General features: G+C 42.1%; 1 protein-coding gene across 3 annotated transcripts in view; it reads right to left on the bottom strand.

Moving 5' to 3' along the window:
- Positions 1–17,755, bottom strand: part of LOC113023063 (calcium-dependent secretion activator 1) — a 359,245-nt gene that overhangs the window by 62,576 nt on the left and 278,914 nt on the right. For all 3 annotated transcript variants that reach the window (XM_080301445.1, XM_080301446.1, XM_026169137.2), the window contains exons 20-23: positions 12,148–12,303; positions 10,405–10,552; positions 9,239–9,313; positions 8,710–8,793 (exon numbers count right to left, since the gene is read on the bottom strand). In XM_080301445.1, coding sequence (XP_080157571.1) covers positions 8,710–8,793; positions 9,239–9,313; positions 10,405–10,552; positions 12,148–12,303 — 463 coding nt within the window. The remainder of the gene's footprint in view (positions 1–8,709; positions 8,794–9,238; positions 9,314–10,404; positions 10,553–12,147; positions 12,304–17,755) is intronic.

Raw genomic sequence — 17,755 nt, 5'->3', positions numbered from 1 at the left:
CTTTGGGGAACATGATACTCGTCTCAATGTATCCCAAGTAAGGGACTGTCTGACCATTTGCACCTTCGACCTCTAGGAGATCACTGATGGGTTTTATAGGATGATCAGGTAAGTGTTCTTGATAGAAGGATTTGGCAATAGTGGTTACTTGAGAGCCTGAGTCAAGCAAGCAACTACATTCAACGCCGTTGATAACAACTCTGGCTGTGCATTTTCTACCCACAAGTCTTTTGGGAAGTTTAGGCACTGGATAAAAACATCAAGTTCACCAGGGAAGACACAAAGGACAACTGTTTGCCTTTCCCGGACTGCGCGGTGCACATTGAAGAGAACGGCAACCTCAACATCGAAGTTTACCGGAAGCCCACACACACGGACCAGTACCTCAATGTGCTCACCCGAAACCCTGGCTGATTGGGACCCACAGCCAGTTTCACACCTTGACTCAGGCAATTAGAGGATCATCAGGGGGTCCTTTTGTGCCTCTGTGGGGGGAAACTCCCACTAGGTTTATATCTGGGACTCTCCACCATTTGACTTTAAAACTGAAGAAGCTTCTCGGATGAGAGGTGAAATGTCTTCAAGTAACTTAAAGAAGTCCAGACGCTTTTCTTTGCAAGCTCCTTTGACTACGATGACCTGGATGACTGAGAACCTTCACAGACATTTCTTAGTGGGACTTGGTTCAGGTTTAGCACCCATCTGTCCTGCGACAGGGGCTCCTTCTAGTTTAAATTAAAGGACTCATCAACTGGTCTGGATATTTCCCATTCTCGCTGCTTTTGTCTGAGGGCATTCCTTTTAGCTGCTTCTAATGCTGGGTTGGGATCATTACTACTGTCATGGTCCTGGGCCATGTGGGCCCAGTATTCTTAGTTTTCATGTATTTTTGTATTTTGTTCTTTATTTAGGCCATGCTTCCTGGGTTGATCTGTTACGTTGTTCCTTATGTGTTTTCCCTTCGTGACTCTTACCCCCTGTGTGCCCCTCTGTGTATTTATGAGCCCTCGTCTCTCTTTGTGTTTTATTCTATGTTTTCCCCAGCCCGTTATGTCTGCGTTCTCCCCGTGCTCTCTCTCCTCCTGTTTGAACCTCTGTGTACTTCCTGTTTTACTTTGCCCATCTCCCATCAGTGTTACGTTCACTCCTGCCGTGTCTTGTTATGATTATCAGTGTCACCTGTGTTCCCCGTGTGCATCCACTTCCCCTGATCATCCCTCATGTGTATTTAGTCTCTGTGTTTCATACAGTCTGTGTCGCGTCGTCTGTGTTCCCACCCTCTGTGTTCCGTATTTCCAGCCATAGCCTTTCCTTAGTTTGTCCAGTTTAGGTTTCTGTTGAGCTACTACTCATATGCTGCCTTCACTCTGTTTTGTTCCTTTCATCAGCCATAATAAAAGGCTCGCTTTTGTTTAAATCCACTCCTGCATCCTCGCTTGTGTTCGCACCTGGGTCCACCATACACATTCCCGCACGGTCTGCCTCCGCAGACCGTGACAACTACAGCTGGAAGTGATATGACCATCTTCTCCACACTTGAAACAGTATCCAGGTTTGGGTTTGGCTGACACTGCAGCAATTTGTGGTATCTGTCCCGGCTTGTTCTGAGTTTTGGTACTTGTGTTCCTTTTTGTTTCCTTTTGAAGTTTCTGCGATCTTTTCTCTGTTTTGTCAGCTCTGAGCTGTGCGATTTGAGACCTGAGGTCTGCAATTTGCTTCTGGAGGTCAGACGAATTGCTGTCCATTTCATGCTCATAATCGTTCCTACCTTGAGAGCGTGTGGTTTGCACGTTAGAATAAACACAAGTCTTTTGGATCCCCAAATGTTGTGTCATGCGGGTTGCTTTACTTGCCTGTTTGTCCTCCTCGGTGCGTAGGTGGAGGAGTAGCTCTGCAAAATGAGGTGGGTCGTCTTTCTTTTGTTCAAGTTGAAGGTTTGCAATCAATGAACTGTCCCAACACCCTCTACAAAACTGTCTCAGGAGCTGTTTATTGATGTCACTAGAAGCAATTCCGTCTCTTTTTATGACTAGGTTTAACACTGTGTGCAATCTTTGCAGGTAATGTGAGGGTTTTTCACCTCCATTTTGATTGGTGTTTAAGAAGCGAGCAAAGAGTTCGTCACCGTCCTCTACAGTTGCATAGGCAGAATCAAGATGTTCAAGGTAAATTTTGGGGTTTGCTTTTGGACCAAGAGCTTTCACCAGGTCCGCTGCAGGGGGTGAAAGACTTTCAACAATCTTTCGCACAACTTGAGTTTCGGTGAGCGAGGGACCAGTCAAGCAAAACTCTACGCTGCTGCGCCAAGTGTCATAGTCAGTTTCGAAAGGAGGATGTGGAACTCTCCCTGAAAAAGGTTTCAGTCTGTATTGCGGTATTGCGAGTTTGGTGGGGGAATGACTTCACTGCTTTTAACAATGTGCTCTACAATAACCCGCTGCACTTCAGGTGTGCTTAAAAGGTCGGTGGGAATCTGAGGGGTTTGTTTCTCGGCCTCTGCCGGTGGGTGAGTATTCAAGGCACTCACATGATTGCTATTGGGTGTTAAAGGGGGAGAAGGTAGGGCCTCATCACTGTGGGGCACTGGCTCTTGTTCAGTGGAAGGCTCAACTGTGTGGACATCCCCTCCCAATGACTTGCCAATTTTAGCTAGTTCATCCATCAAAAGGTCTTTAAACGATCGGTTGCTTCGTGCTGCCACATCTTTAAGCTGTGACAGGTAAGTTACAGTAGCTGATGAGCTGATTTCAATGCTATACGCACTGGCTAGGTCTCGAACGTGATAGACAACTTCAGGTTTCACAGTGCAAGGTCTGTCATAAGGCAAATATCTTTTCTCTAGTTCTTTAGCAGTAGCCTCATGTTGAAATTCCACAATAATCTGACCACCAGTTGGTAGCTTAATCTGCCTACTGACAGGACCGAAAGCTTCTAAGAACTCAATTATTTCTTTATCAATGTCTGTGTTAGTTAAACCACTGACCAAGACAGCATTTTGAACTTTAACATTCTCTGTTTTCACAACTTCCATTGTTAGGACACGTAAAAGTACCAGTAGAAAAAAAAAACAAGTCACTGTGAAGCTCCAAGCACTCTTAAATGTTTTATTAAATTTTGGGTGGACTAACAACTCTGCAAACCCTCCTGGCTGGCTCGCCACTTTCTATAGCCAAGTACAGGATAGGGTAGGGGAAATTAAAGTAAGATGGAGAGAATGGGCCAGTAGCTAGATTCGTAGGAGGGATAAAGTGAGTTGCGTGGAGAAGAATGACTGGAGCCACAGGTAAAGTTGCTATGAATTGTATTAAACTATTTAGCAACAATTTAACAGCATTTCATGAACAGGAATGAAATCATAAAATAAAATACAGTGACAGCAATAATAATAACAATCAGAATCCTATCTGAGCTCAGATATGTCAGTCTTGCCGGCTTAATAGTCAGTGTTCAGTCAAGTCAAATCCAATAGGTTGTGATTGGTGCGATTTCGTCCTACCGCACTGTTGCAATTGTTCGTGAGAGAAGAGCAACCTGCCCTTCTGGGCCAACTCGGAATGGCTGTGGTTCAGTTCAAAGGGAAAGGCTCGCCATCTTCCTCGTCAGGAAGAGATCCAGGTCTCACGATCCCATAAAAAAAAACCTAGCCAGCACACTTCTAATGTTCAACTCTCAGAGAGGATCTTGTCCACTTCATCCGCTCCCATGCAGATCGCGATGGTTTCAAGGTCCGAAATGTTCACAATAAATCAGGTCCGTTTCTCCAAGGTCCATGCAGATCTCCGGTATGGATATTTGCTCAATTTATCAAGTTAATAGTTATTTTCCAGCGAAAAGCTTGGCGGTGAAAATCAGCGATGGTCTCGTGCACCTCCGTCTCTCTCTGTGTCTGAGCACGTGACGGTACAGAGCAGGGGAAGGCGGGGCTTGTTCCTTCCTAACCAGTAGGGGTGTTAAATATACTCTTTGGGTTTTATTCTTATATTTATAGTATTTATCTTTTATTATTGATTCATTTTTGATCAACTCAGTGATTAACAGAGTAATGATAAATCCCAATTAACAATAACATGTTGTAGTGCATTACTGAGTCATGTAAACTCACTGGGTTACATCAGCTTTTATAATAACTTAATATCTCAGATCATAGCTAGTTTAGGTAGCTGCCAGCTACTAATGCAAAGGCCAGTAGAACCTCGCATGTCAATTGTCTTTGCAATAGAAAAAGGAAACATATACAACACTACAGTAAAAGATGGTTTTTAGGAGGTTAAAACTACCATCCACTGGTTTCTGATGTTTTCTTTAGAAGCTCTGAGCAATTTTGCCATTGCTGTTTGGTGACAGAGGCACAGAGCTCAATGCTGATGCATGCTCTTCTACTCACAGAAGTAAATCAATGAGTATGTCTAATGAAGTCAAAATAGAACTAGAGAATATATGTTTTCATAGAAAAACAAAACACCTGTAGCTCAGGTGGCAGAGCAGGTCAGCCACTAATCAGAAGGTCGGTGGTTTGATCCCAGGCTGCCTCCTTGCTGCATGCCAAATATCCTTGGGCAAGATACTAACCCCGTGTTTGCCTACTGGTGGTGGTCAGAGGGCCCGGTGGCGCCAGTGTCCGGCAGCCTCGCCTCTGTCAGTGCGCCCCAGGGCAGCTGTGGCTACAATGTAGAGGGGTCAAAGCTTTCAAAGAAAAGCGTCTGGACTTCTTTAAGTTGCTTGAAGACGTTTCACCTCTCATCCGAGAAACTTCTTCAGTTCTAAGGTCAAATGGTGGAGAGTCCCAGATTTAAACCTAGTGGGAGTTTCCCCCCACAGAGGGACAAAAGGACCCCCTGATGATCCTCTAATTGCCTGAGCCAAGGTGTGAAACTGGCTGTGGGTCCCAATCAGCCAGGGTTTCGGGTGAGCACATTGTGAAACCTGGCCCCACCTTATCATGCGAATTCCTGAGGTCAGATGGCCCAGGATGTGAGTGGGCGTTAAGGCATCTGGGGAGGGAACTCAAAACTGGATTATAGATGGCTTCTTTCACTCCTCTTTCAAACCATCTGTCCTCTCTGTCCAAAATGTGAACATTGGCATCCTCGAAAGAGTGTCCTTTATCCTTAAGATGCAGATGGACAGCTGAGTCTTGTCCTGTGGAGGTGGCTCTTCTGTGTTGTGCCATGCGCTTGTGAAGTGGCTGTTTGGTCTCTCCAATGTAGAGATCTGGGCATTCCTCGCTGCACTGTACAGCATACACCACATTGGGCATGTGTTTTGGCGTTTTGTCTTTCGGGTGAACCAGTTTTTGTCTGAGCGTGTTGCTGGGTCTGAAATGCACCGGGATGTCATGCTTGGAGAAAACTCTCCTGAGTTTTTCTGATACACCGGCTACCACCGGCTATCAGAAAAACTCAGGAGAGTTTTCTGGGCTGCCCCGGACTCTGTGGGGCCGGGTGGTGCTGCTGTGGGCCCCGGTCTGCATTAGCCTGGGCCCCCTTGCCCTGGTGGGTTCCAGAGTGTGGGGGTGTCTACTGCCCTACCCTCATTTTTAAATGCATATAGACACTGAGGGTTTTCGGGAGGAGACGTGCTGCTCTCTGGCAGGAAGCACCATGCCCTCGTTCTGTTAACCGTCAGGGCTGGGGGGCTGGGAGGAGGTGCTGGCCATCGGATTGGGGTCTGGGATGCGGGGCCTCCCCGCTACTGTAGATACGGAGGCGGTCTGCTTTGCTCCACCCCAGACAGATGGGTTACATCTCCTGGGTCTGGGTACGGTTTGCCCCTCTGGGGGCAGGGGTACCCGGACCTGGGATATAGAGTATGTTTGGGGAGTGTGAATGTGTGTGCAGTGTCTATTTATATCTGTCTGGAGGTGGGAATGCACGTTTGTGTCTGCGTGCGCCTGTTCGTCTGTGTCTATATGTCAACTTGGGTCTTAGACTCCACCTCTCTGGGAATATCTCAGGCTCTTCGAGGTATGGAGGCCTATCTCCCCTCACCACAGGGTCTATTTCCCCTCACCACACTCCCTGCCGGTGGCTGATGCCCTCAGACGTTGGTGTGTTGGTGGTCCTTGGTGTCTGGGGCTGGGCGCTCATGTATGTGGCCGATTGGCGGGGCCTGGCACCTGTGGCCCGGCTGGACCCCTTCCGGGGGGTGGGATGCCCTCAGACCTCTGGCCTCTGGGCCTGAGGCCCGGTCCTCTCTGGCACAGCTGGCTGCCGGCAGAGCCCGCGGGCACGTCACTGTAACCCCCTCTGGCCTCTGCTCCGTGGCTGCTGGGTGACCTCTTATTTGGGGCTCTCCTCAGCTCTTCGCAGGAGGGTGGCATGGTTGCCCCCCTGGTGGTCCTCCTTGGGTCCTATTCTGGGGCCTCTGGATGTCTGGGCCTGGATCACCTCCATACCTTCTTCATGCCCTGGGGGACGGGGCTATGACTCCCCACACTCCCTAGCAGATCGTTACATGGAGAAACCTTTTGAATACAAGCGTGCTGATCCACACAGGTATGCACACAGGTGTACACACGGGTGTTCACGGACACAAACTACACCTTTCTTGGCTGCTGCCTCAAAGCACATTGTGCGCTGTCGATCTTGCGTGCTGCACAACAACATGTAATATTTAGTATCTACTGTTATCTACTGTTAGCTAGTTTATTGTGATGGTGTTGTTTTTATTATGTTGCTCTTTCTTGTTTGTTTTCTCTTCTGTTTTTTCTTATCTCCATACAGGTGATCCAGGTGTTGTGTTTGTTTTTCCTTTTTTTTTCTTTCTCCCTTTCTCACCGTCTCTTCTCCCCTCTATTTTTCTTTCTCTCCCTCCCTTTTTTTAAAATTCTTTCTCCCTGTCCTATCCCCCAGTCATGTCTGTCCCGTCTGTAACAACCGAAAACCAAATAAAATAAATACATAATCATAATAAAGGTCAATCAAATGGACCAATATGGTAAAGCCATGATGATCCAATTGGTAAAGTAAATCTGCTTGGCATTTTTCTTGGCCTTGAGACAACAATTCTGATGGCTAAAGATCCAAACGGGACAGGCAAAAAACCCCCAAAAAACATCACAGTTCAACACCAGTTCAATCAGATTCAGGACTGAGTTCAGGACTTTGACTAGGCCACTCCAAAGTCTTCATTTTGTTTTTCTTAAGCGTTTCAGAGGTGGACTTGCTGGTGTGTTTTGGATCATTGTCCTGCTGCAGAACACAAGTGCACTTTAGGTTGATGTCACATTCTCCTTCAGGATGTTTGGGTAGACAGCAGAATTCACAGTTCCATTTACCATAGTAAGTCTTCCAGGTCCTGAGGCAGCAAAACAGAACCAGTCCATCATAGTAAGACAACCATATTTTACTGTTGGTATGCTGTTCCTTGTCTCAAATGCTGTCTTACTTTTACACCAGGTGTAATGGGGACGCATCAACATGTTTTCTGGAAAAATGATACGAGTCTTTGTATTGCTTTTGGCTTTCACTTTGGAACCATTTTTGCCCAGCTTCTTTATTATGGTGGAGTCATGAACACTGACCTTAACTGAGGCAAGTGAAGCCTGCAGTTCTTTGGATGTTGTTATGGGGTCCTTTGTGACCTCTTGAATGAGTCATCACTTTGCTTCCGGTTCATTTTGGTCGACCGGCCGCTCCTGGGAAAGTTCACCACTGTTCCATGTTTTCTTCATTTATAAATAAAGGGTCTCTCTGTGGTTAGCTGCTGTCCCGCAGCTCTAGAAATGGCTTTAAAACTTTTTAATGCTGAGAGATCTCAATTACTTTGTTTTTCATTTGTTCCTGAATTTCCTTGGATTGTGGCATGATGTCTGGCTCTTGAGGATCTCTTGGTGTACTCCACTTTGTCAGACCTTTGCTATTTAATCCAAAGTTTTAGGTCCAATTATCTAGCTCTTGAGCATTGCCGCAATCTAAAAATTCCAACAGTGCCTGAAAGCATCAACTCTGTGCTTTTTCAGTGATATTAGGGTGATTATGGTAATCCCAGGCAGGTCGACACATCAGAATCTAAGCAAATACAGAAAACAACAAAGCAAACAGCAAAATAAAAATAAATAAAAATAAAACTCCAAATATCCGAAAAAATGCCTGTTGTCTGTACAGCCCCACCACATTCGTTCACTCTCTCTTCTCTGAAACAACTTTCATTTTCACAGGGCTGCTGTGACATCATACCTCAGGTTACTCTAATATCACTTAAAAGCACAGAGCCAGTTTCAGGAACTGCTGGAATTCTTTTAACTCTTTAAAGGTTAAATGATTTCGTTAAAATATTTGGTGGGGGTAGGTTTAGGTTTTTTTCTCCCTAGTCATATACACTTTCATTTAGAAACTGCATTTCGAGTTTACTTGTATTATCATTGTCTAGTAGTTATTTTTTTATTTGATGACCTGAAGTATTTAAGTGCGACAAATATGCAAAAGAATACAAAATCAGGAAGGGACAAACTTTTTTTTCACAACACTGTATAGTTTGTTTTCTTCTGAAAAGGAAACTCTTTGAGGTTTTAAGTTGAGCACACCATTATAATGTAATATGATGTAATTGATGTAGTGCAGTGGAAATATATCAAACAGGAAACTACTAGAAGGCCATATATATATATATATATATATATATATACACACACACACACACACACACACACACACACACACACACACACACACACACACACACACACACACACACACATGTACTACTTACTGTGAAAGACAGGAAAGAAGAGAAAAGTGTTCCCTCATCATATCTGGAAAGCTTGGTTAACACACTCTCTAGAATGACGACAAACTAGGAAAGAAGAGAGGAAAAAGAAGCCTCAGAGAAATGACTTTACATTTGGGAACATAAGCTATCACAAATTGTGAGTCGTATATAAAATTGGATTCTTGTCGTTATCATCTCATCTCATTAAGTCTTTATGGTGCTTTTGAATTTTTCGTGTCTTTTGGTGACTTCTTTAGCCTCAGACTAAAGAGCTAACTTGGATGAGTGATGAAACATCTCTTCCATTGAAAATCCTATGTCCAGATGAGTGATGATTTCTTTACCCGGATGGCTAACCATGCATTCATACATTTAAATGAAATTGTAATAGTTTAAAATGAGCCTTTTTGTTATATTATGTCTCTCTGTAGTTGTTTTGAATGCCTGGTTTAGGTTTTATTGCTGTCATTTGTTTGTCTTTTCAACAAGAACTGAAACCATGCTAGGAACATGTAGTGTACTTTTGTACCTTAGCTACTAGCAGAGTAATCATCTCCTTCACCGTCTCCTCAATTAGATTGTTGATTTGGGAGTGATATTGCCTCTGCAGAAGAATAAGAGGAAGAAAAAAATGTTAGACTGTTCACCCTCAGTAGATTACACTTGGTAACCTCTGTTTGACACCAGCCACTGAAAAGAAACACTGGAAGTTTTTACACTAAATAGTATTTAATTATTAATTTGCCGTGGCATAGTTATTATATATAGCATGAGCTGCAGATATTTTTAAGACTGGACTGACTGCCTATTCAGGAGTGAAAATAAATTTTTCATAGCATGTCATCTCTAAAACCTGTGTGATATTCTTCTCATGAAAGTGAGTTAAAAAAAATACTCCTGTCCAAAACTTTCAGTAAATCCAGCATCTTTTGAATGTCAAAAGAAGGCTTTCAGCCGCTGCACATGAGTAAATCTAGCTCCAACCTATCAAGGTATATTTTGTACAGCCTGGTCTTGTTTATATGACCTGCAAACAAAACAAACAAACAAACAAAAACCACCAATGAAAACACTGAGGTGAATTAAGATTTTGCAGGATTCTGGAGTCTATCATCTCAATATTGTAGTTTCAAAATGCAGACATCCAGCATCACATTGTTGGGTGACTAGTGTAAGGTCGTTCAAATTCTGTGTTAGGTTGTTTCTGAACAACCTAACGATTTTCTCTCATCTCAGAGTGAAAGTTTGGGTTTTCTTTGAAACTTTAGCAAAGTGGTGATACATCCAAAGAACTAGTACTTACATACAATTGTTTGAATTAGTGGTCTTCAGTCTTTTAGAAGCAACTTCAAGAGACCTGTAAATCTACAAGACTGACGTCTTTGGACTTTACGATTGTGCCAAGTAATATAAATCCTTATGGTGGCAAAGAAAAACTACCAGTTGTCAGTTAGTCATGATCACTAATAAGAAGTGAATAGTCCTGGACCTTCAAGTCAAGTTAAAATACACTGTAGAACATTTAGCTCTATCTATTAAAAGATTTAAGCTCCAAATTACCATGACATTCAAACTTTTGACCTCAAGTGTATCCAAGATTTAAATTGTGTGATGTCCAATATGAATCATTTTAAACTGGAGGGAAATCCACTCTGAAAGCAAGTGCGTTTACGGGAGATATTTAGTATTTCCTACCTCCTGCCCCAGGTCCATGGCACACAGCTTGGCTGACTGGACCTTGGCGTCCACCATGACATTAAACATGGTGCAGATGGATTGAGGCACTCGGAAGTCTGTGGTCCGGCTGCTCCTCTGAAGCTTGGCCTCAAAGGCTGTCCTTGTCCTAGTGAAGGAATTTTCCAGGCTATAGCCATTTAGAAGTGTGACCCAATAATGACCCAAAGTAACAATTATATCGGAAATCTAATCATATGAACATGAAAATAGCCCAGTTACAGAAGTATTTTTACTTTTTCTGACTACCTTTTAGTACATTTGTTCAGTTATTAAAAAAAGAAAAACTTTTCTCACTCATTTCTTTTATATTTTTCCCTCTCTTCCTCTCCCCTGACACAAAGTATAGTTCCCTAAAACTGTAATAGTAATTCTTCAAACATGTTACCAGTCATGTATGGGCAGAAATCTGTGCCATCAGAAACTGAATTTGAATCGAATTGAATCTGAATTGTAACTTGAATAAATGCTTTTACAAACTGGATATGAATTAGCCTAATTTGAAATTCAATTTATTGGTCTGAAAATGATCATCACTAAATTGAAATTGAATTTTATATTTTGAAAATGAATTCATTTGCTTTGCTTTGAAACTGTATTTTATGCTTTAAAAATTGTAGCTCTCGAATAATTTCAGATTCACCTTTCATTCATAAAAAACGAATTAAGCATGCGCTCAGTACCCTAAGAATTATTATGGTAGTTATACACAGTGATAGTTGTATATCATATTATACCACTTCAAACAGAGATGATCCAGTAATGCTGCACTAATGAATTACACTAACTATTCACTTTAGCTAAAGTTATTAAGTTAGCTAAAGAGTTGGGATGCTGTGTAAGACATAAATAAATCTAAAACACAAAGGTTTGGACACCGTTTTGCATGTTTCCCTACTGTAGGGGTCTCTGCAAGCATACAGAGGGGGTACTCTGAGAGGGTCCAAGATGACAACTTTGGAATTCTACTAGAAACAGTCGATCATATTTGTTTGTCAAAGCTGAATTCAGGGCAAACTACACTAAATTAGCGTTTTTAGCTAGCAGCTACAATAAGCATAAAAGTTACTGTATGGCTATCATTTGTTAACATGACGCTTGTTCTTATACATGTAATACATTTATTACCAACCTGAGAGTTTATCCGCTGGTCATTCGACATGACGAATGACTTCTGAAGTCTTAATCTAGCTCAAGATGCTGTAGATTCCCGTCGGTAACACTTTCGGTCCGCTAGTAAAACGTAGTTCTATTAATCTGCACTCGATTACTCTTGAACTGGAACCGGATGTTAGTTCCAAAAAACTGAATTTTGGAACTGAAACTGAATGGTGAGAAGTGAATCTGAAATTATTCGAGAGCTAAAATTTTTAAAGGATAAAATACAGTTTCAAAGCAAAGCAATTCATTTTCAAAATATAAAATTCAATTTCAATTTAGTGATGATCATTTTCAATAATGTAATAATGTAATAAATTGAATTTCAAATTAGGCTAATTCAAATTCAGTTTTTAAAAGCATTTATTCAAAATACAATTCAGATTCAATCTGAGCAATTCAAATTCAAATTTAACTTATTCAAATTCAGTTTCTGATGGCACAGATTTCTGCCCATAGTCATGTTTCAAACCCATTTTCAATTCAAATATCACTACTACAATATATACACTACAACTGTTTTCTAGCAGTCACACCTCATCTTACCGTTTGACACAGGATTCTATCATGTCACTAGACATCAGCTTCAGTCGGGTCTCAAGGTGTTTTCCAAACTCTTCTTCTGGCCAGTGGAGATCTCTGATGAATGTCTGCAAAGCATCAAGCTTCCAGAAGAGATCTTCTGATGTCCCTGAGCCATTACTGTAGAAAAATTAAACACATTTTTAGACATTATGTGTATATTCATGCAAACAAAATAAAAGACAAAAATCACTTTTATGGTGACTTCATTTACAATTCATTTACAATGCATAAAATAGTAATAAGACAAAAGACTTATCATGAATTGTATGTCTGTGGTCATAACTGCGTAAATTTGGGGTTCAAACTCAAAGCATTTTTGGGCTAATTTCAAGAACATAGTAAAGGACATTAATTGTGACTTTGAAGTGATTTAAAACCAGGTTTTCCAGAACTAATGAAATCCTCAATTTCCTGATGACAAAAGGGCCTTTTTGGGGGGAAAGCAAGGACTGCTTGGACCAGGATGAGCAGCACTCCCACTTATCACTGACCACATTATTAACTTGGTAAAGCCAAGTACATCATATTTGATACACAAGCTTTAGTGAGTTTTTGACACTTGTACATGATTAGTGTGATTCTCCAATATGTGCCTTTCTGTTGATTGTATATATTTCTTATGTTTGTTATTTATCCCTGCTGTCTTACTATTTACATTTTATTCCTGCACAGTCGGTGTAGAGCACAATAATGGGCTATTCTATTCTATTCTATTCTATTCTATTCCAAATGAGAAAATCCAAGGGCGATTGTGGCTCAAAGAGTTGGCAGTTTGTCTTGTAATCGGAAGGTTGCCGGTTCGAGCCCCGGCTTGGACAGTCTTGGTCGTTGTGTCCTTGGGCAAGACACTTCACCTGCCGCCTGCTGGTGTTGGCCAGAGGGGCTGATGGCGTGATTCTGTCAGTCTGCCCAGAGCAGCTGTAGCTACAACTGTAGCTGCCTCCACCAGTGTGTGAGAGTGAATGAATAGGGGCATTGTAAAGTGTTTTGAGGGCCCCAAAAAGCACCATATAAATGCAATTTATTATTATTACATAACCAGTACTTACACAAGCTAAGTTATTTGTATTTAATTCTAAGTATATGTGGTGTAGTCCAGCATTTATTTTGTAATCTGTGCTAAATTATGATTATTTGGGTGTTTTCTTTGGCACGTCTTGTTGTGTGCGGTGAACACCACTCTCATTCCATTTTCTGTCTAGAAGAAGAAGAAGAAGAAAGTGTGTACTTTATTGTACTTTATTGAGCCCCGTGGGGAAATTGCTCTCTGCATTTAACCCATTCACTTAGTGAAGCAGTGGGCAGTCTACGACAACTTCTTAACCATCAGCAGATGATGTATGCCGATATTTGGCCAATTTACTGTTAGTCTTTGGGAGGACTGCATGCAGTCTCGGTTTAGCTGTTTGACTATTCCTTTTCTGGCACTTATTGGACTTTTTTTTTGACTGAGAATCCACTGTTTCATATCAGGCCAAATAGTAAACTAACTAGAGTAGACAGATTCAAAGATCTAGATCCAGGCAAGCAGATGTAACAGTAAATGTTAAGATGCTGGTGTTTCAGCCTTTAGCAGAAAACCTCATCTTGTAAATCCTAAATGCTGAAGTGTACACAGCGGCTATTCTTAGAACATATTTTTCCACACTGAATAGACCTTGCATCTGTGGTATACCTAATGTAGAACAGGGAAAATAGTATAAATCCATCCATCCATTTTCTTCAGCTTATCTGAGGCTGGGTGGGAACAGCAAGCTAAGCAGAGAGGCCCTGACCCTCTTCTCCACAGCCACCTCCCCTAGCTTATTAAATTGAATGTGCCCGTATCACTTCAACTTTCTCCTTTCGATATTGAGGAGTAGCAGCTCTGCTTGAATGACTGAACTCTGACTGAAGACTGATCACTAAGGGAGATAGGGTAGTCACACTATGCCATGACATTTACATGAACATGGCTCTGGGACTATATAAAACCCAAGCATCAGCAACAAACTATTTTTATGCAATTCTAAACATGTGGGGGTTTTTGGGGGGTGGGGTGAGGGTGGGAGTGAAAGAGTTGCTAACTATGAAGTGAAGATTGAGATGCAACTCTCAGCACTTTTTTATAGGGCTGGTATTTTTGAATGTGTATCCACAAGATCCCAGATGTGGGAATAAAGATGGATGTGCTGCAGTGACAGCGTCACACTCTGCAGGATTCGGCGCCATATGAAGTAGGTTTCACACGTTTGAAATCCGTTGTCAGTGCAGACAACTTATAGCTTAATTTTTCAAAGTGCTATTGATGATGTGTGAATAGTATATTGTTACATCTAGGTCTTTTAATGGTAGCACTAACATGGCATATTAATAGAAAACCTGAATGGGTGGTGAAAATACATTAAAGTTGCACTTTAGTTATACTGTCCTAACCACTCCTGAGGCCAAAAAATTCTGCCAGCTTACTACATTCATTAGCAGACAAGAAAATACTAGCATCAAAAAGAAAACCACTACACAGTTATGTGCTTTGTTGATGGACATTGCTTCCCACAAGGCAGCACACAGATGTAATGATGAGGAAAGCACAGGGAGAGACTGCTTTCATTTTGCAACTATCTGTGAAATGGAATAATGACTACTTTCCCGAACACCATGTTTTGTTTTTCACTCTTACCACATGTAAACAACTGCTCAAAAGTTTTACAACACCCCAATTTTTCCAGTTATTTATTGCAATTCAAGTTGTTCAAGTCCAATGAACAGCTTGAAATCGTACAAAGGTAAGTGGTGAAGTGCCAGAGGTAAAAAAAAAACAAAAAAAAGGTAAGGTTACTCAAAACTGAACGTACATTTCAGAATAATACAAAAAAGCCTTTTTCAGTAAACACAAAATAGGTTAACAATTTAAATTGTTCTGTAGCAATGGAGGTTGATCAAGCCTTGGAAGCTGCTGCTAATTCCTACATATACTGGCACTGGACACTTTCATAGACACAACTTGCTACAGAATTGACCCCCTCATGCTTTTCGGAACAACATTAATTGTTTACAGCATAGTTTGTTATATATTAATATGATCATGTCCAGAGATGGGCGATAATCTGATCACTTTCTTCAAGTAACGAGTAAAGTAAGGGATTACTATTGCAAAAACGGTAATTAGATTACCGTTACTTTCCCGTAGGAACGCTGCGTTACAGCGTTACTAAAATTGTGATTGTTTTGCGAGAATGTCTCATGTAAGCGAGTGCGCTGTTGGTGACAACAGCTGTGTGCAGATCAACAATGGATCACATATCGATTGTGGGAGAGAGTATGAGCGTGCAGCGTTTAAAGCGTGGAAGTACTGACCTTACTTTGAGTTTGATTCCATAAAAAGTGAAAAAAACATTAGTGTCCGTTGTGCTTGGGAAGAAAACTTCTTTTTACAGCGAAAAAAACCCCTAAACTTCCAAGCAAGCAAAGAGTGCGCTACGACGTGACGGGAAACTCACAGAGAAACTCACGAATTCTTCAACTGACCGCGGCACACCTGCACCAGGGTAACCTTCCGCCTACCCCACTCCTGCTTTACAGGTGAAAATAGAGCAACAGGACCGCTGAGTCTTTGACTTTATTTATGTTCTGCTGTGTCTTACTTGTATCTATTTGAAAGACTGAGTGTAAACACAAAAAATATTTTATTTTATGTGCTGGAATGTGCAGAAAATAGGTTTTAACTTCGGAGGTGGGGTGCCCCCGGCCTCTCGGCCTGGGGCTCGGTCACTCAGGCACGGCTGGCTGCCGGCGGAGCTCACGGGCGCGTCACTGCAACCCCCCCTGGCTTCTGCTCCGCGGCTGCTGAGTGAGCCCTCATCTGGGACTCTCCTCAGCTCTTTCTGGGACAGTGGCGCGGCTGCCCCTCTGTTGGTCTTCCATGGTCTCTTGTGTTCTGGGGGCCTCTGGATGTCTGGAGTTTTGATCTCCTCCATACCTGCTTCATGACCTGGAGGATGGGGCTGTGGCCCCCCCCACACCCTCTAGCAGATCATTACATGAAGGAACCTTTAAAAAAAAAAAAAACAAGCGCGTCCATGCTCACAGGTGTACACACGGGTGCTCACACACACAAACTACACCCTTTTTGGCTCCTACCTCAAAGCACACTGTGTTCTGTTGATCTTATGTGCTGCACAATAATGTTTAATATTTAGTATTTACTGTCATATTCCCATATATCATTGTGATGTTGTTTATTCTATTACTCTTGTTCTCTTCTGCTTGTTTTCTTTTTTCTTTCTCAGCAGGTGATCCACGTGATCGATATATGCATTTTTTTTCCTTCTTTTTTTTTCCTGCTCATTCTGTTGGTTTTTGTTTTTTGCCCTTCTCCCCCGTCCCTCTTCTCAGCTGTTTCTCTTTCCCTCTTTCTTTCTCCCCGTCTTTCCCCCAGTCAAGTCTGTCCCGTATTCAGTAAGTAAAAATAAAATGAACAATAAAAGGTGAATCAAGTGGACCATTACGGCAACAATTCTGATGGCAAAAGAGCCAAACGGGACAGGCAAAAAAAAAAAAAAAAAAAAAAAAATAGGTTTGAAATGTTAAACTAATTTATTCAAGTCAGAGAATGTTGCATATAATTAAATATTTGCTTGATGCATAAAGTTAAAAGATTAAAACTGCTAAAACAAGTTTTAAAAAGAGACTTTTCCATTTGATTACATTTTGTATGATGGATTATGTAGAAAAAGTAGAATTGGGCTGAAAGATCTATCGCTTTATCACCTCTTCAGGTTGTAAATCGTGTTTTTAAAAAGTAACTAAGTAACTAATTACTTTTGAAAATAAGTAATCAGTAAAGTAACGGGATTACTTTTTGGGGAAGTAATCAGTAATTAGTTACCGATTACTTTTTTCAAGTAACTTGACCAACACTGGTGATGAGCTCTGAAACCTGACTGAAACTCTTCAGTACTCCTAAGTACTGCTTGGCTCCTCAATCTGTAGCCACATCATCTCCTTGCAATGGGTTGGCTGAAGGGGTTGATGCATATGCATCCACAGTGGTGGGGACAGTGGATCACTTTGGTATATTCTGAACTCCTGAGCTGGAGAACTCAGGAGTGGACCATCACCTCACAACATGGATACTGGACTACTTCACCTACCGACCACAGTATGTGAGACCTCAGGGCTGTGTGTCAGACAGTGTTGTCTGCAGTACGGGGGCCCCACAGGGAACGGTTCTGGCTCCGTTCCTCTTCACCATCTACACTGCAGACATCTCCCACAACTCCACCCAGTGCTTCCTGCACAAGTTCTCTGATTACTCTGCAATAGTCGGCCTCATCACTGATAGGGGACGACAAGGAGTACAGAGGACTGACCCAAGACTTTGTGGACTGGTGCCAGCTGAACTACCTAAGAATCAACACTTGAACAACCAAGGAGTTGATGGTAGACTTCCACAGGCACAAACATCCTCCACTGCAACCACTGAACATCCAAGGTATGGACATTGAGACTGTGGACAGCTACAGGTGCCTTGGTGTTCATCTGAACAATAAACTGGACTGGACTCATAACTCAGACGCCCTCTACTGGA

Source organism: Astatotilapia calliptera, chromosome 5 (genome assembly GCF_964374335.1).
Source record: "Astatotilapia calliptera chromosome 5, fAstCal68.1, whole genome shotgun sequence".
NCBI lineage: Eukaryota > Metazoa > Chordata > Actinopteri > Cichliformes > Cichlidae > Astatotilapia > Astatotilapia calliptera.
The sequence above is the reverse complement of the archived record's forward strand: the minus strand, read 5'-3'. Positions and strand labels throughout refer to the sequence as shown.